This window comes from Centroberyx gerrardi, chromosome 1 (genome assembly GCF_048128805.1).
Source record: "Centroberyx gerrardi isolate f3 chromosome 1, fCenGer3.hap1.cur.20231027, whole genome shotgun sequence".
Lineage (NCBI taxonomy): Eukaryota > Metazoa > Chordata > Actinopteri > Beryciformes > Berycidae > Centroberyx > Centroberyx gerrardi.
Genome location: NC_135997.1, coordinates 20,998,282 through 21,017,814, shown reverse-complemented (window position 1 = coordinate 21,017,814; position 19,533 = coordinate 20,998,282). Strand labels below are relative to the sequence as shown.

Sequence of the window (19,533 nt, the reverse complement as noted above, 5' to 3'; positions counted from 1 at the left end):
CTCTATCAAGAGTGTGTTACCAGTCAGGTCCATTTATCAGAAAAAATTTGACTCCTTTTAGGTTATTACTGAAGTTTCATCATTTGTGTTTAAGTGTAGGTTTGTGTCAACGTGTTTAAGACGCATTTAGGCAAGGCAAGGCAGCTTTATTTGTATAGCACATTTCATACACTGAGGCAATTCAAAGTGCTTTACAGAGTAATAAAAAATACAGTAAAAGATTTACAATTAAAAAGTGCAAAAGTACAGACAAGAGATACAAAAGATTACAATTTGTGGCTCTCTCCCCTGCCTCAACATCTGCCGTCTCCCTTTAGCGAGGCACTTAACCCCCAAACTGCTCCAGTGGAGCTGCTCAGTGGCCAACAGTAGAAGACAGTGGTCGTACTGGGCAGCTATGAGGTGTCTAACATAGGAGTAGCTGCAGTTACATGAGCCATATTTTTTCATTTTGAATGAAATCCTTCTGATTGAATATTCCCCCACAAGTGTTTGCATGAGCGCTAACTAAAAGGATCTCATGGTGTGCGTGTACATGCTCCACAGTATGTAATCAGAATAAAAGTTTCTGGCATGTGCAAAATAAAGAATCCAGCACTCTAACATGGGCTTATGTTTTTAAAAGATGGACGTGCGTCGGACGCTTGGCACCGTTATTGCTTTAAGATGAAGCAACAGTTTTATCAGAACGTACAACTCCAAAAGTGTCAGCAACAGACGTTTTGTTTTGCACCCGCAACGATTCAAATTCAAAAAAGTAAACATCATTGATGTCACGGATTATGAAATAATCAAATGAACGAATGAAATTTAATTCAGAATGGGCCGGTTTAATCTGAATGAGGTGGTTACATAAGGCATTTTTATTCTGACTGCGCTATTATTCTGAATATTAGTGGAATGAAAAGCTCCATGTAAATGCAGCTATTGTGATGCACGGTGATGCTGAAAAAGAGCCTGCTCAGCAAATCATCGCTAAATAAAGGTAAAAAAAAGAGTGTCTATCAGACCAATAATAACATCAGACCTACATGTCAAACACAGTGGGGTTGTGCTTTAGGACAGACTCACTGCATAAATATTAGTATGAAGAGAGTAGGAATCAAATCTCACACAGGCTTAGACACACAGGCGCTGCTGCAGAGCGTAGATACAAATGTTTTGCTAAAGAGAACACAGTGTTAAAATATTCACAGACAGGACTCACTTCTCTACCGTCTCCTTCTCTCTCTCGCTCTCTCTGTCTTTTCTCTAATCTGTTTCACTCTCGATCGCCCGCCTCCTAGCATTAGTATTCACTGCAGCATGAAGTGTGAGAGAAAGAGAAAAAGTAAAGAATGGATAATAGGGAGAGGCTGCGATTTGTCTTGTCGTTTGTTATGGGGAAGGGAGAGAAGGAGAGACAGGGAGAGGAGAGAAACGGGACAAAGAGAAAATGGAGAGAAATGGAGTGGGTGGACAGTGATATCGAGCAAAGGTAAAGAGAGAAGGGAGAGGTCTATATGTGTTGAGAAACAAAAAGGGAGGCTGAGAAAGGTGTGTGGTGTGGGGGGAGGAGTGGTGGAGAGAAGAGGAAGAGAGAGCCTGCTAGAGACTGAAGGATGGAGGGGGAGAGAGCTAAATAAAGCGAGAGAGAGAAGGAGAGAGGGAGGTAAAGAGAGAGATGAAGGGATAAACAGAGATCTAGAGAGATGGAGAAGGAGGGCGAGTGTGCAATGAGATCACTGTGGGAGTGTTGTGTTAGTGTCTGGGGAGTTGGTTTGTTAGAGACCTCTCTCTCTCTCTCTCTCTCTCTCTCTCTCTCTCTCTCTCTCGCCTGCTCTCCCTTCATCTCTCCCAAAACAAATAACAAGACAAATCACTGCCTCAGCCTTTCTCTTCACCCCCCCCCCATATTTCTTTTTGTGTTTTTCATTAACCAGAACAAAGAGTCCATTAGCTTTGTATGGTTTCTATGTTCTCCCATGCATATTGTGTGTATGTACATGTGTGTCTGCATGTCATATTGGCCATGGCTCTTTGCCACATGTATTGATTCACCAGTGGAACTAGGCCAAGGATCCTCTGAGAATACTGTGGGCACACACACACACACACACACACACACACACACACACACTTCAGCTTGACTCTATCAGAACCAAAAGGTGTATTTTTTTTCTGACAAAGTCTGAGATCTACTGAATGTTTGCAGCAGTGCCACAAATGCTGTCCAGCCGTCTGGATGCTGTAGTATTTATTATGATGGACTGAGTCATTCTCTCAGTGGGAATGAAAAATGGCATCACTTAAAAACAGCATAACTTTGGCTCTGATGCATCAATTCTGATGTTTTGTTTCTTTAATCATCACCATAGACCCTTGATAGTTGGAAAAAAGGAGAAGGACATAGCGGTTAATGGCCCTGTTTATACCTTATTGCCATCTCACACACACCCTCAATATTTTGAAAAAGGGACACTGAATAGCAGTGTGGCCCCATTTATACCTCTTGCCATCACACACACACACACACACACACACTCTTACCTAACCCTCTCTTACCTTTCACACTCTCAGACATGAAGAGGAAATGGGCTCTCGGGGGGGAGGACTTTATGAGTTACGCCTTGTAAAGCGCGCAACGGTAAAATCCTTCCCCCTCGGGCTCTTACTGATGTGATGGGCTCTTTTATTGGGGTCAGGAGAGGGCGCAGCTCTGGATCTAAGTGTGAGAGTGTGTGTGTGTGTGTGTGTATGTGTGTATTGCAAGGGGATCTTTTTTTAAGATCAAGTGTTGACCTGACATTAAGCCTCAGTATCCCAGGTTACCCAGGTTGCCAAGGTTACTCATTTATTGTATTCAGGTGGCATCTGGATTTATCACACACCCACATGCATGAACGCATACACACACACTCGCAAACACATTTAAATATACACACGCACATCACCTTCATCTGAGAAAGGCATTAACACAAACACATATTCTCTCTCTCTCTTTCTCTCACACACACATACACACACACACCCACACACAGTTTATTGAACCAACTGTCTAAGATGGCCTATGGTCATTTAATGATGCAACCAAAGGAAAGCCTGTTAATGTGTTGTATTAGGTGTGTGTGCTTGTGTGCATGTGTGTGTGTGTGTGTGTGTGTGACAAAGAGTGTGTGCTTGAGTGCAGCATAGAAAGAGCTCTTATAATTTTACTGTTTGCCTTCATGCTTTTACGTGACAGGATATGTTAGTTACCAGCAGGCTTTTATGCTTTTATTTTTTACATGTATCATTTAAGATGCTCCATAGTGACTTCTCCCGTTCGTTCAGTATGACATGACATCATTCTTGTATGCCTGTGGCTCTTCGCTCCAGGGCCATGAAATAATTTATAGCAAATAATTTGTAGCAAAAAACATGCAAATTTAAAATCTTTTTGCAGTATGTAGTTCATTGATATTATGTAACAGCACAATAATGCAGTGGAGGGTAGTTTACTTGAGAAATAAAGTTTAAACACATTTCCAAGTCAATGGTCTAAATTCATAGTATACATTATGGTAAGACATGAAAATAAGGTTAATTCATAATTTTTAGGTTAAATTAGTAGTTGTTTGCCTTTTGGTCACCGACTGCATAGTTTACCTATCGTTTTACCTATGATGCTCACAGCTAAATGTGAATTTATGTGAATAAATGCTTAGTTTAACATTGCAACATTTCCCCCTTCATGGTGTGTTTTTGTGAAGGTTGTTTCAGTGCAGTTTGGAGCATTTTGGGAGCTCTGTGTGATTCGTAATCCCATGGTAGCGTTTAACTGGAAGCGGAGTGGAATCACACTTCAGACGATGATTCATCTGCGCTAACAAGCAAACACTGACAAAAGATCTCCTCTCCTCCTCCCTCTCCTTCTCTCTTAACAGCCGCATAGTCAAGGAAACACAGTAATCTTTTCATCTGCCCTGCACCTCACTGGGGACACACTAGAGGACATAAAACCCGATTCTGAAAACGCATCGCATCACATATATAACGATGGGTTTTTTTGTCTCTCAGTCATAATATGCTCACACTAGATGATGAGGCAAGGACTTGGTATCACACATTTAACGACATAACTGCGATTATCCTGCTGACTCTGGATTTGTCACGGACGTCAGGACCTCTAATCTTGCAGGAACTCGCGATCCAAAGAGCTTTAATATGAACATTAATGCAACGTGCATTAAAAGAAAATTCCACCCTCAGATACTCTTAACTGTTATGTGCCATCAATCTGTGATGTTCAGTACATTCCAGGAGTCTTTTTGTGAAGTGAAGTGCTGTAATTTACTTTATTGTCATACCCACTTGCCCTCAACCTGCCTCGCCTATCTACTTCAGTTAGTGATCTGCTACATTTCCCAGAATGCCTTTTGACAACCCCCAGAGAAGGGGTGTGGACATTCAGCTGTGGGTTATATAGAGAGATATCAAAACCTTCACCAACATTTACTGTTGATGTTTTAGATAGACGGCTAGTTATCCGTGGGAATAAGAAAAATTGACCCAGGAATATAAGATACACCAATAGCTGTTTTTTGTTACCTGTCTAAGCTTTTTTAAGTAGATTTTTACCAAAAAACACAACAACAAACAAAACACATAAACATAGTTTGGGTAAAGTTGTGGCTAGAGAGATGAGAGCTGGACGTGAGTAGGCTTCATCAGAAAAAAGGTAAAGTCAGCGCAGTTAGTAACTCACATTCATACTAGGACAGGGGTTCCCAAAGCTTCTAATTTCAAGGACCTTAAATAGTAAAGCATTATTATCATTCATCTAACTTTTTAATACAACTCTTAAATGTGAACAGCTGGGCGAGACACTTTTTTTTAATATAACAAAACTTGGCTCTCATTGGATATTTGCAGTCTCCGCTCTTGGAATAAATCTGTGATTCCCACACACTTCCGGACCGTCCAGACGTCGGGTCGTAAATATCAAACATGTTCGATGTGATGGGGGCGGCTCGGATGAGTCTGTGAGGAGACTGCTGTGGTTAAAATTGAATCTGTAAATCCTTCACAGCACCAGATAATCTGTGTGGGCCATCGCTCCCAAACAAGCCTCCTATCAGCCAAGCTTCTCCCCCCTCTATAGAGTTACTGTTTGGAAATGTTGGAAATGTCTGTATGTTTGTAATTTACGTTTGTATGTCTGTGGTTTCTGTATTTATGGCATGTTGTGTTATATGAAAAGAATTTCCTCTCGAGGACAATAAACTTCCTATCCTATCCTATCAGGATTCCCCCCACCAATTGTCAGGATGGGCAAATCTGTCGTAATCGGCCCGAGAGACAGATGGATACAGTGAGAGAGATGGAACAAGAGAACGAGAGAGACAGAGAGAGAATGATTCACCCAGATGAGAAGAGACAGACAGAGGCTGAGAGTAAGAGATAGAGAGAATAGACTGCTAGAAAGTACAGTACCTCAAACTTTCAAACACCTTCAACTCGGAGAGAGAAGTTGTTTATGTGTTAGACTGTTCTGGAACAGACTGGGATTCGATGACGCAGCTTTTTCTTCCCTCCAATATCAAAGAAAACAACAGCAGCTGTCAGGCAGGAAATGTGACTGCTAACAGCTTGTGACAGGAGTAGGAGGAAAGGAAGAGCAAAGGGAGGAGAGAAAGCTAAAATAGGATTCCTACACTTCAGGCTTTGATGTGTGGCAGGGAGTTGATGGGAGAGAGAGAGAGAGAGAGAGAGAGAGAGAGAGAGAGAGAGGGGTGAAGGGAATAAAAGAGAGGGATTTAGGTGAGAGAGGAGAGAGAGGGACAATGAAAGAGAGAGAAGTAAAGGGGGAGAGTGGAGGGAGAGAAAAGCACTGAAGGATGAGAGAAAGAAATGAGAGAGAGAGAGAGAGAGAGAGAGAGAGAGAGAGAGAGAGAGAGAGTGAGAGAGAGAGCGCAGGTGTACCTCTCCATGTAAGTCTTAAAAGAACTAAACAGCTGAGTGATGTAGCTCTTTGAGAGTCACAGTGCTGCTGAGGTTCAGATGAGGTCAGATGCCTTCTAGTAACAATCCTGCATTTAAATATGAAACCTGTACATTCAACTAAACCATTCAAATGTACTAACATATTCTGCGTAACATAAAGCATTAAAGCAACAATCCCCAGTGTAGAGTAGGTATTTCCTGGGGAAACTCTTCAGGTGCACAAGAAGTGAACGCTGGTTTGGAATAAACAGAAGAAGAACTGGGCAGTTAGCATGAGCAACGATAGCCACCATGGCTGAACAGACAAAGAAAAAAGCGCCACCTACAGAAACTCACACTTCATCAACAGGAAAACGAAGGAAAAATATGTCACAGCACTGGTGACACCGTTTGATTGACAAGTGATCTATGAGGCGTGCAGTACAAAAACACCAGTAATGAGCTCTTAGCACCAAAAATGTCACCAAAATAAAAGCAGCGAGAATCTTGCGGGCTACCACTTTAAGCTGCAATAGTATTTGCATGTGCATGAGGATGTGTGTGTCCTGTGGCTGTTGATTACAGCCTTGTTTCCATGGCTTCTACAGTATCTGATCAGATAGATAATAGATTTCCACTTTGAAGTTTATATGACAAAACAAACCAGTACAAGAGCTGGTGTGAATTCTGTTTAAGGGTGAATTTTCTTTTTAACGTCTGGATCCGTATGTTTGTATTGCTCCAAGATAATGTTGCCTGTGTCTCTACTGAACATGGCCTATTCTATTCTATTCTATTCTATTCTATTCTATTCTATTCTAAGTATTTGAATATCTGTGTGTGTGTGTGTGTGTGTGTGTGTGTGTGTTACCCTCAGGTGAAAGTCATGGTGCGTGTGTGTCCAGTGTCTCAGTCTGACGCAGCTGAGTCCAGTTCCTTCCTTAAAGTGGATCCCAGGAAGAAACAGATCACTATCATGGACCCTTCAGCCAATCAGGCACCAGGGGCCGCCTCCCAGAAAAGGGCAGGAGCCAATCAGGTCCCTCCGAAGATGTTTACTTTTGATGCCGCGTTCCCTCATGACGCATCGCAGGTAAGGGAAAAGTTTGAAGAGTTTGGAGAACAAAGCACTACGATGCCATGTTGATAGGAAACCTTTCGTGGGAGTGCAGTGAAAAATAAGAATTTCTTAAAATAAAAAAAAAAGTATGCATACACACAGACAAGCTGGTTTTAGGAGGAAAATTGCACGCCCTTTCCGTACTTGTAGTTTTCCATCCAAACCACTTACTTTTAGACTGTCTATGAACTAAATGTAAACATCTTTTCTGTATTAAATAAAATAAAAAAGATAAGGCTTTGTGCACAGCATATACTCTAGGTCAAGAGTTGCTGGAGGCTGCAAGAAGGTCATCCAAGATAAAGTGAAAAACTCCACATATACAGTATGTGTGATTCAACACCAAAAAAAGGATCTTTAGCGCATGCCGGTCATTTAAAGATAAGCCTGATGAAACTGTATGCGAAACACTTAGCTCATGGCGGTCTTCAATAAAGATCCTTTTTTTAGTATTGAATCCATATTCCTGGGCCTTGCGGTCACAACCACACATATATGTGTCTTTTTTGTATTCTTGTTGACACGATGTGAAGATAGCTATGTTAACAGTAAGATGTAGCTGTAACTACTGTCAACAGACTGTAAAATGGTAAGAACTGATAACCTTTCAATGCTAAGAGGTGTAAAGAATGGTATCAACACTAGCCGGTTAGCTGTAGCCGTGTGTATCTGTACTTTTAGGTATTTCATTTGACTTAACCCTCTTCCTAAGTCTTTCTTCCTCTCTCTCTCTGTCTGTCTGCTTGTTGCTAGGCGGAGGTGTGTGCAGGAACGGTTGCCGAGGTGATTCAGTCGGTGGTGAATGGAGCAGATGGCTGTGTCTTCTGCTTTGGACACTCCAAGCTGGGTAACACAAACACACACACAAACACACACACACATAGACTGACACACTGACATATACATACAAATATATGTACACTGTCATGTACATAAATTTGCATGCACACACACATACATGCACACTTGTGAGCATGCACACACACACACAAGCATTCTCTTTGTCGATCACTCTCTCTCTCTCTGTCTCTCACTCTCTCTCTCTCTGTCTCTCACTCACTCACACAATCAAACACATGGGCCACAAAATCAGAGCATTTCTGGCCTGTGAATCATTGTTAGTGTGTGTGTGTGTGTGTGTGTGTGTGTGTGTGTGTGTGTCTGACTGTCAGTGTGACAGTCTTTCACTGGCTTGGCTTGTCTCTCCATTGGCCCTCAACTATCAGAGAGAGAGAGAGAAAGAAGAGGATTAGTGTCTGTTGAAGCTGAAAGCATTCTCAGTCTGCCCGCTCTCCCTCTCTCCCTCTCTCTATTTGTGTCTTTCTGTCTTCCTTTTCTCTCTCTAATCCTTCTGAAGCTGGTTTTCAGAGAGGCTGACTTAACAAGGGTCAGGACCCCTCACTGCACACTGGAACATGTCTGGATCCATACACACACACACACACACACGCACACACACAGGCAAACAGTAATGCGTCTGTCTTAAGCCTTTCAACAACCATTCTTCCTTGATCATGTCCATGTTCACAGAACAGAGTACAAGAACCAACAGACAGACGGACAGACAGACGGACAAACAGACAAACAGACACACATACACACATACACACACACATACACACACACACACACACACACACACACACATTCTAACCCTGGGTCAGGCCCTGCCAAGTGTTTCCCTGTACATACAAGCAGTTTTATCCTCCTTGGCTTGTGATTTTCATTCAGGCAGTTAGAGTTAGGTCAAAAGCAGACAGTTAAAATTCGACAGTTCAGCAGGGAACACTCCTGTCCTGAAGGTCAGACCATTCACTGGAATGAATAGTAATGCAGTTACACTTAACAAAAATAAAAGACAACATGCACGCCACTGTGCAGGGAATTAGTCACTTGTAAAGTCCATAGAAAAGGTGAATTCAGGCACACACAAGATCATGTTTCGGTCGTAAAACCTTTCTCATGTGAGAGTATACAGTTGTATTTGGCTTTAAATACATTAATACCACCAACCCCCCAACCCCACTCCCCCCCCCCCAAATGGCACATACTGTATAGAACCAAACAAACAGATGCACATCCTCCTGATGACGATATAGTCAACATAACCGTCACATACACAGTAGACAGCCTCTCTAGATAATAGAGTAGACAAGTGGAGGCTGGGGAGGTGGAGGGAAGCTTCATCAATAATCTGGGCAAAAATGCCCTTGAAACTTAAAAATGAAGGGGCAAGATAATATATTTTTTTTGCATCTCATTGCACTCAAATTTTTTTGTTGTCAAATTCACACATGCAAGCGACTACTGTCCCTCGTGGGCCACTGTAGGTGATTTGTGGGAGACTATGACTGGGTGAAAAGGACCAAAATGCCCTTAAAAATGGCCACAAAAGTATTCCCTCTGGAAAAAAAAGTAAATTTCTTACCCTGATTAAGACCAAGCTAAGAAGTAAAAGTAGCAGCAAGTGTTAGTGTGAACCACTCAGCTTAAATAGAGCGTCTTATTGTCAGTGTTGGGTTGTGATTGGTGTCAGCCATGATGGGTGATACACATGACTGAGTGTGCTGGCTGAGACACTGCAAGGGCTTTTATATACTTTAAAGATTCATCAAAGACAGTTTGCTCTTTCAATCAATTTTACTGTTATGGATATATGATTTTAGTATTGCTATGAAGTTCCCCTGACCTTGCTAGATAGGCTTTAAATGGCTGCCACTGTAGCAGCAGATGAGACAGTTCTTTGCGTTATAGCTCACCTGGGGCCATGGGACTTAATGAGGCTGCGTTATAAAGGCATTACCTTTTTTCTAATTAAAATGGGGAAAGAAATACAAGGAGCATTTATCTTTGGCTCTGTGGCCCTTGGCTGTAGACACACACACACATAGAGACTCAGACGCGCGCCGCACGCACACACACACACACACACACACACAGGCACACACAGACACAAAAAATGCGTAACAAGATTTTCATGGAACAGCGGCAATACAATAAACCTCAATATCAAAAAGATTCTTCAGGAATGTAATTCAATCCTCTGGCTTTACGTCATTTCTGATTGATAGATTTTATTATCGGTTATTGGATTATTGGCTTTAGATCATCCTTTTATGGGTAACTGAGTAATAGCGCGTGTGCATGTTTTAGATTTATGATACAGTGCTGCCTTGTTGGCTTTGGTATCTCTCTCACTCTCTCTCATAGTCTCTCACCCTGTTCGCCCTCTGATAGCATCAACAGTTCTATTCTCAAGGCTTAGGATGAATATCCAGCAACGAGACAGACATGTACACACACACACACACACACACACACACACACGCTGCACTGTTGTCTGTAGCAGAGCATCAATATGTAGTTGTGTTGTGTTAGCCAGTGGTGCAGTCAGCTAGCTTAACATTTTTTTGACAGCTTCTGATAGTTAGAACAGAAAAAAACAACATGGAGCTACGAGCTGCTCATAAACACTCACACAGATGTGTAAAAAAGTGTAATTGCATAAAGTCTCCTCCTCTTCACCAACCAGTCAGCCAGTCTCCTCCTCTTCTCCAAACAACCAGTCAGCCAGTCTCCTCCTCTTCTCCAAACAACCAGTCAGCCAGTCTCCTCCTCTTCTCCAAACAACCAGTCAGCCAGTGTCTCCATTTCTTCAACCGGCCTTTCAGCCATGCGGGCAGACAACCAGTCTGACTCTGTCTCCTCCTCTCACGTAGACAGACAGATAACCAGTCAGCCAGTGTCTCCTCCAACTTTGTTTGTACTGACTGCTGTGATTTAAAATGAGCAGTGTGAGATATTTCAATAAATTTCATGATAGAAATTACATTGACTTTTTATTTTAAAAATGAAAAGTTACAACAAAGCGGTTGTAGTTCCAGTGTGTGGGCCATATATCCAGCTCCTCACCACAGAACAGCCAGTGTTGGAAGTAATGTGTTGCAAAGTAATGAGTTACTTTAATCACATTACTTACATAGACCCTGTTCTGGCCCAACTGGATCAATTTGACTGCCTGACCTGAATGTGCCTTGTGATGCCCTCGGCTGTGCCGTGGGAAAAATTATAAATCCATTAAATCAGATTAAAGTACTCAGAGTGATTCTTACACATTTTTTTTTTATACCGCTGATTTGCCACATTTCATGCGTTCCTTGAGGGTTCTTTACTGCACCAAAAAGGGTTCTACTATGGAACATACCTAAAGAGACAGTTTCTGGTACTATACAACACTTTTTGATGAGAGTGTATATCTCCCCTAGTTTTGATGAGAGTGTATTTTTTAAAGTCACAATGAAACTGTATTTTAGAGCATCTAGCTTCCTTAATGTGATGCATCTCCTATTAAAAATGGCTACTGGGCCGGGATATAACACAGGAAGGGGTCATGTGTAACCCAATGGGATATCAGTTCAATAGAGAAAGGCAGTTTTATTTAATGGGAGGGGCAGAGGGGCGGGATTGTCAAAAAATCTGTGATGGTTTTATTGGTTGCAATTTGAATGCACGTATGCCTCCTGGTACACAAGTCACCACTAAAGATTTTCCCTTTTCCAGGAAGTAAAAGTAATTAGATTTTAATATAAAAATACAATAAAAATAATAATAAAATAAAACTGTTGTCATTTTTTTTTTTGGCATAAATTGTCAAATAAGTGTATGGTATGATAGTTAGAATGAGCTAAAAAAAAAATAAAAAAAGTATGAAAAAGTCAGTTTTAATTTCAGTGTGACTTTGAGGACATAATTATTTGTCACAAACCATGAAATGCATCCTTGTTATGACAGAAAGACTAGATGCTCCAGGAACCAGTGAGGGAGAACAATGGAACATTACAACGTCGCTGCCAACCTCCTCTCCGTGTTATCTTGGAATAAATCACATGTTTTCTCTACCCTGCATCACAGGAGTCAGGCTTTTGATGTCATTGCTATCCTCTGTTTGTGTGTATGTGTTGGTGTAGATGTGACATATGGCTTTGTTTAGGTGTGTGTTTGATCTCCCATGCCTGACAGCCAGAGCGGGTGGGGGGGCATCGGCATCCTGAGGCTCAAAGGGACAGGTCTGGAGGCTCAGCGGGGGATACACATACGTGCGCACACACATGCACACTCGCTCAAGCGCGCTAATTTCATGCCTGGTTTCTAGCTGAAATACATGCATTAACACGCGTTCATAGAAAGTAATTTTCCATTAAAATCTTTTATGATGATGTGCTTTTTGATGACTGTATTTTCTCTCTTCTTGTCTTTTTCTGTCTTTCTGTCTCTCTCCATCCGTCCTCCAGGTAAATCCTACACTATGATCGGTCATGATGACTCTCTTCAGACTCTGGGTATAATCCCCTGTGCCATCTCCTGGTTGTTTAAACTCATCAACGAGAGGAAGGAGAAAACGGGAGCGCGCTTCTCTGTCCGTGTCTCGGCAGTCGAGGTCAGTGTTACTGACAGGACCTCAATTTGAAACCTTCCCTGTAGAATTGCACTGGTTTCGGCATGAACATCTTCGTCAGGTTCCTTTATTATGAACTAGTTTTCCGAGAGTCTGCGTCTCGTTAAGTTTTGGGTGTGCGTCCACTTTCTGCACTTTCTTATAGGACTAAAAGGAAATTGTATAAATTTGTGCAGCACATTTCTCTCACTTTTGGACACCCTGGGTATTGTGGACCTGCCAAAATAAATGATGGCCTGTCTCCAATAATAGCCTGTTTCGCTCTTTTGTTGAGGTAAATAAAGGCTGTTAATGGATTTTGTACGGTATTTACACATGGATCAGTTTGGCCAAACATTTTACCAGTTCATGAAGTAACTACTGCTATCTACAGTAAACTACATCATTACATTACATGATCTATCTATGACACGGAGTTCTGTATGTGTGTGTGTGTGTGTGTGTGTGTGTGTGTGTGTGTGTGTGTGTCTAGGTCTGGGGTAAAGAGGAGAACCTGAAGGACTTGCTGTCTGAAGTGGCTACAGGCAGCTTACAGGATGGACAGTCACCTGGAGTGTATCTGTGTGAGGACCCCATCTGTGGCATGCAGGTACACACACACACACACAAACACTTTTTCTCTCTTTTTTTCTCTCTCACTCTCACTCACACACACGGGCACAGATGTACACTCTCGTTTTCTCTCTAACACACACACACACACACACACACACACACACTGCAGCTCACATCACCATTAGAACACTACTATACTTTCTGTGATGAGGCTAGTGTAGAAGGAACTGCGTGTGTGTGTGTGTGTGTGTGTGTGTGTGTGTGTGTGTGTGTGTGTGTGTGTGTGTGTGTGTGCACGTGCGCGCGTGTGTGTGTGTGTGTGTGAACAGCCTCAGGCCTTGTATCAGCATGCTTTACCTTTGTGTCTCTAGCCTCAGGCAGTTCTCTGTTGTCTTAGCTAGCTAGCTAACAGCCATGGGACGCACACATGCACACACACATAGATAACACATATACCTCACACACACTCACCTCAGAGCAGCAGGTACAGTATAAGAGGTTTAGTATGCTATTAGAGTGCCTTATCTCTCTCTCTCTTTGTGTCCTGCTCTCTGTCTCTCACACACACACAGACAAACTAAATGTGTACAAAGTATGCAAAATGAATTAAGTCATATTTTTTCATAGTTTTTTTTAAATACCTGGTTCAGAAATACATCATTTTTTATATATATATTTTTGGCTGGTTCATGTCAGAACCAAAGAAAGACGATGTCAAGTGCAAAAGGCTTGAAGACATGAAAAAACTGACAGGAGAGTCAGCACTCTCAAAAAATAAACTGTCTTTATTCCAATTCTTTTACACAAGGCGGTAACTCCTTCTGGGTGAACCGGGTGAACAGTCAGTGGTCAGTGGAGAAACAACAGCATGTGGTATTCCCATAAACCACTAGACTACTGAATCACCACCGCGGAACCACTTAGTGTGAACACTAGGATGAGATTGTAGATGGGTTTGTGTGTATGTGTGTGTGTGTGTGTGTGTGTGTGTGTGTGTGCGTGCGCACATGTGTTTGAGCATATGAGGGTGCACAGTTGTCCGACCAAGGAAGGAGAAAAAGAGTGAATACTGTGTTTGCATGTGTGTTTTAGTATGTACAACTGTATGTGTAGTGTGTGTGTACATGTGTGTGTACATGTGTGTAAAAGTAAAAGAGAGACTAAGTGACAGTCTGCGTGTGTGTGTGTGTGTGTGTGTGTGTGGTTGCAGTTATATATTTATAGGATTAGAGTGTCTCTGATACAAGCGCATCTGTGTAATCCTTAACTAATCTGACATAATCTCATCAGTAATGATATCCTGCAGTACCACACACAAACAGACACACCCACCCACACACACACATACACACACACACACACACACACACACACACACACACACACACAGCCAATCTCTTCTCTCCCTCCTCTCTGTTTCTCTCTATCTCTTTCTCCCATACATGCAGGCAAATTATAAATGCTCTATTTGAATACACCAATCAGGCCGGTACACTCTGGATCCACATAGTACAACTTTTTATCAATGTTTGGACACTTCTGGGCAGGTAAACAGTGTCTAAAGTAGAGTCTCCACATGGCCAGGCTACCAGTGACAGCTAAGGTCTTCTCAGCTGTCTGTCTCTTGTCTTTGGGAGCTTCACTATCCTCAAGTTCACTGACGCTTCACCATGTCCAAGGCTGCTAAACATTCGCACCATTAGCCTGCAGACATAACCATGGCCATGATATGTGTGACTAGGGGCTGGTTCTTAGTCACTTTAGCAGAAATAGACACACATACGCACCCATACACACACATGCACACACACATGCTACGAGTATAAACACAAGCTGCCCATTCCTGCAGTCCAGATCAGAATTACTGCCACCAATCCCAGAGGAGGCAGCCTGGCTCCTGGACCAGGCAACCATTGCAGAACACACACACTCACTCACACACACACACACACACGCTAACCTCTTCCCCCTCCCCCTCCGCTCTCCTTTTTTCTTCCCCCACATCTTACAGCTTCAGAACCAGTCAGAACTGCGTGCCCCGACCCCGGAGAAGGCAGCTTGGTTTCTGGATGCGGCCATAGCAGCACGCCACAGCAGCCAACGCCCCAACACCACTGAAGAAGAACACAGGAACTCCCACATGCTGTTTACATTACACATATACCAGTACCGCATGGAAAAGACGGGCAAAGGAGGGAGTAAGTGCTCCTACTGCTATACTGCTAGTGCCAACACTGCTAGTACTACCATTACTACTACTATTATTACAAATACTAATACCAAAACATTAAAACTAATACTAATACTACTGCAACTGTCACTACCACTAACTACTACTTCTAATAACAATTATAAATATAATAATAATAATAATAGTAATGATAATAATAATAATTAAGGGAAAACGAAAGGGTCAGTAAAACAACTATTACTACTACTAGCTACTACAGGTAGCCTACTGTGACTCCTACTTCTATTAATAATAAAGTAGAGCACATGCTGTCATGCACATGCTATATCTATTCTAATACCACAAGGAAAAGACAAACAAAGGAGTGAGGCAGTATATTCACCCATATACACTGTATATATAGTCATTATGGATCAATAGATAGAGCTCATATGAAGCATCAGATTCTTGACAGAGGTGCATACATACCTGCACAGACCCTGACAGCCTGAACATATCTTTGCCAGTTTTCCTTTCAGATTAATTCACAGACATATCACCCATTCACACTTGTCTACATAAATAAACTCAGTGGTAATGCACTGGTAGTGTGAGCTTCTGTGTGTGTTTGACAAAGAAAGACTGTGACAAATGTCTGACCAAAATATCGCAGTGATAATAGAGCCTGTCAGTGTGTGCATATGGGTGCGTGTGTGAGAGAAAGAGGCAGCGGTGTGTGTGTGTGTGTGTGTGTGTGAGTGTGAGAGAGAGAGAGACAGAGAGATCACATGCAGGCAGTGAGGATGCTTGGTGTGATGACAGGACTATTCTTTAAATAGATGTTGACAGTAACAACTAACTTGGGAACACACACCGTTCCTAACCTGTCTTCACATATCTCTGACTCATACAATTTACATTTTTAATAGTTTACTTCAGCAGAGGTGCTGAGCTAAATTTCACCAAGTTTCCCATCAAGTAACTCCAAAATTACTCCCAAAATTAAATATACTCCCAAAATTACCATCATATCAGATTGTTATATTTTTATAATGTTATATGTATACATACAGTAATCCATATTTAGGTATCAATACTGTAAGTAACAATTGCAAACAAATCCACGCATCTTATTACATTTTCTGCAGCAACGACCCAATGCCCCCAAAGGGTTTCATCTTATCTTCTCATTCATAGGGATGAAGAATATTTTTCCCCTCACAAATCAATGGACTTCTTTATTGACTTTATTAACTTTGATAGTATGTAACACATACACAACGCAACATGACTGTTAGGTGTCGCTTATATTAAAGTGGCAAAATGATCACTAAACTTTTTTTTCTTTTTTCGGTTGCTTGACTTTCTCCTTTTCCTTCTACCTCCCCATCCCTCTCATCTGTCTTCTCTCCTCCATTCTTGCCCCCTTCCTCTCCCTTTCCAGTGTCAGGAGGTCGCAGTCGCCTGCACCTCCTGGACCTGGGCAGCTGCGATGTCAAAGTACTTGGTGGAGGAGGAGGAGGAGGAGGAGGTGGGAGGAGCAGGGAGAGCTCCTCCCCAAGCTCGGCCCCTCTCTGCCTTTCGCTCTCCGCCCTTGGAAACGTGATCCTGGCGCTGGTCAATGGCAGCAAGCACATCCCATACAAGTAAGTTGGTGTGTGCAGATGTGTGTGTATGTACATACTGTATGTTTTTGTGTGTGTGTGTGTGTGTGTGTGTGTGTGTGCACACAGTATGTGGGAATGCATTCTCTCTCTTCTCTCTCTTGATATATTAATTGTGGAGAGGAGAAGAGAGGAGAGGAAAGGAGAGATGCTTTAGAGAAAGATAAGAGAGGAGTGGAGGGATGCAATAAGATGCTTTGAATAAAGCAAGGAGAAGAAAGGGGGAGTAGAGAAGAGGAAAGGAGAAAAGACGAGAGGATATGAGAGGTCAATTAACAGTGCTTTGGAGAAAGAAGGGAGGAGAGCAGTGAAGAGAGAGACGAAGAGGAAAGGGGGATGTTTTGGAGGTAAGTAGAGGAAAGGAAAGTAGCGGAGAGGTCTATTAAGATGCTTCAGGTTTTGGGGGAGCTAATGTTATAAACAACAACAGCTGCTGTTACATATTCATCACATTCATTTGGCCAACTAGCTGAGAAAGAGAGAGAGAGAGAGAGTGAGAGAGAGAGAGAGAGAGAGAGAGAGAGAGAGAGATGGGAGACAGAAGATAGACGTAACCAGTGAAGCAGGTAGAAAGAAACAAAACAGGAAAATGGAAAACAGAAAAAAAAGAAAGCTTAGAGGCAGAGGAGTGGAACAAGAAATAATAAGTAGAGCTATAATATTTAGTATAATTAGTGTAATAATGTTTAGTTTGCCCAGAGAGTATGGACTAGATTACACTCTCTAAATTTTACCTCTCCCACCATCTATTTCCTCCCTTTCTCCTTCCTTCCTTCTAGCTCTTCCACTCTCTCTTTTTTACTCTCCTTAGGGCCGTGCAGCTCTGCGCTCCATGCTTGGTTAATTTAATCACCAGCCCTTACATTTACATTGCAAAACACCCTGCCACCTAATGCTGGAATTCTGAACAAAAATGCAGACTAAATCAAATCTCACTGGTGCCAGAGCCGGTGCTTTCCTGCAGTTTGTGACTCTGCTGTTTCACGTTCAGCTAGGAAAGGAGTTTGGACATATAATGGGCACCATGTCACTGCCACTTCTCTATAAACAAGAAGTACTGGCTGCAAATCTGTAACAATGCTGTCCATAACATGATCAAGAATGCAACATCTAAAGATCAGCACTGAATCGCAAGTTACAGAGCAAAGGCCATGAAGCAGAACTGTGGAGTCAACATGGCTGTCACTGGAAACTGGCATAAAGTCTGTCAATGCATGGCTGTGATCAGGAGGATATATAACACTAATAATAACGATTAATAAAAAGAGTAGATTGGCGTTTTCACTGCCAGCCATTAGCCCCACCATCTTGATCCACTGCTGTTGCTAGGTAACGGGCAATTCTATGCCAGTCGATCATTAGAGTATTGGACATTTCAACATGGTGATGTTACGGAGGACACTGTTGCATATTTGTAGTGTCGTACTTCTAGAGAAGAGGCAGGAGGGGTATCACCGTTTAAATCAACACAGCGGTTCGTGCCCAGACTCTCAGTGTGATCCTAGACAACCAGCAGTCACGCAAGACCCACATGTCAGCCACAACATGATCCTCTAGATTTGCACTCTACAGTAGCTACAAAATCACAGCCTTCCTCGCCAGGGACTCTGCACAGTTCCTTGTCCAAGCTCTAGTTATCTCCCCTCTGGACTGCTGTAATGCCCTCCTGGCTGGGTTCCCAAACTCCTCCATTCAGCCCCACAGCTCCTTAAATTTTCCCATGTCACCCCACCCCTCCGCCTCCTGCACTCCCTTTCCTGGCTGCCTGTGGCTGCTCATACCAAATTCAGCAACCTGGTGCTGGTGTACAAGGCTACTAAGGGAGCTGCACCCCCATACCCCCAGTCCACGGTCCGGTGCATGTCCCTTCCCTGCGACAGCCTGACCATTTGCTCTGCCCAGCCTCGACTCGTGGCTCCTCAGTCAGGGAATGACCTTCCCACAGTCAGGAGGGCAGAGTCACTTCATATCGTTGTGAATTGAAAACTGTGTGTTCATGAAACACATCACGTCTTCCTCTCCGCTGCTTTCCTCTCTCCTAACCTCCTGATCTTGCTCCTGTCTTGTCACTACCAAGCACTACCTAGTATCTCCCTGTCACACACGAACACTCTAGGGACACAGTGCATTTCTCTATTTTATAACATCCGTTGTCTTGGTGCTGTGGCTTTGACCACTGCACTCCTTACTATCGGTTTCTTGTAATATTGGAATTTAGAATAATTCTAATGTTACATTCATTGTAAGTTGCTGTTTGTCACGAGGATCATCATGTTACACATAGCTGTCCCCTCTATCAATGGATCTAGCTAAGGCTGAAATGTAAGATTTCATGCAGCTTTCTTGGCATTCAAATTAACATACAAACGGATAAGTCATGATTCATGAATGTACCTATATTCATCCCAGAGAGAGAGAAAGAGAGAGAGAGAGTGAGAGAGAGAGAGAGAGAGAGAGAGAGAGAGAGAGAGGAGGCTAAGGTTGTTGAACAGCCTGAGGCAACATACACAGGAAGAAGAAAGGAGAGGAAAGAAGGGGATGAAAACATCAGAGAGAAAGGAGAGGTCAAGACAGGAGTGTGTATTCGTGTGTACATACTTGTGTGTGTGTGTGTGTGTGTGTGTGT

General features: G+C 42.6%; 1 protein-coding gene across 1 annotated transcript in view; it reads left to right on the top strand.

Annotated features, from left to right (window-relative positions):
* The window catches only part of kif26ba (kinesin family member 26Ba), a 100,305-nt gene that overhangs the window by 62,993 nt on the left and 17,779 nt on the right, over nucleotides 1-19,533 (top strand). Inside the window, exons 6-11 of the mRNA XM_078283027.1 lie at nucleotides 6,821-7,036; nucleotides 7,817-7,910; nucleotides 12,355-12,500; nucleotides 12,991-13,107; nucleotides 15,085-15,271; nucleotides 16,688-16,889. Of these exons, the coding sequence (XP_078139153.1) occupies nucleotides 6,821-7,036; nucleotides 7,817-7,910; nucleotides 12,355-12,500; nucleotides 12,991-13,107; nucleotides 15,085-15,271; nucleotides 16,688-16,889 (962 nt within the window). The remainder of the gene's footprint in view (nucleotides 1-6,820; nucleotides 7,037-7,816; nucleotides 7,911-12,354; nucleotides 12,501-12,990; nucleotides 13,108-15,084; nucleotides 15,272-16,687; nucleotides 16,890-19,533) is intronic.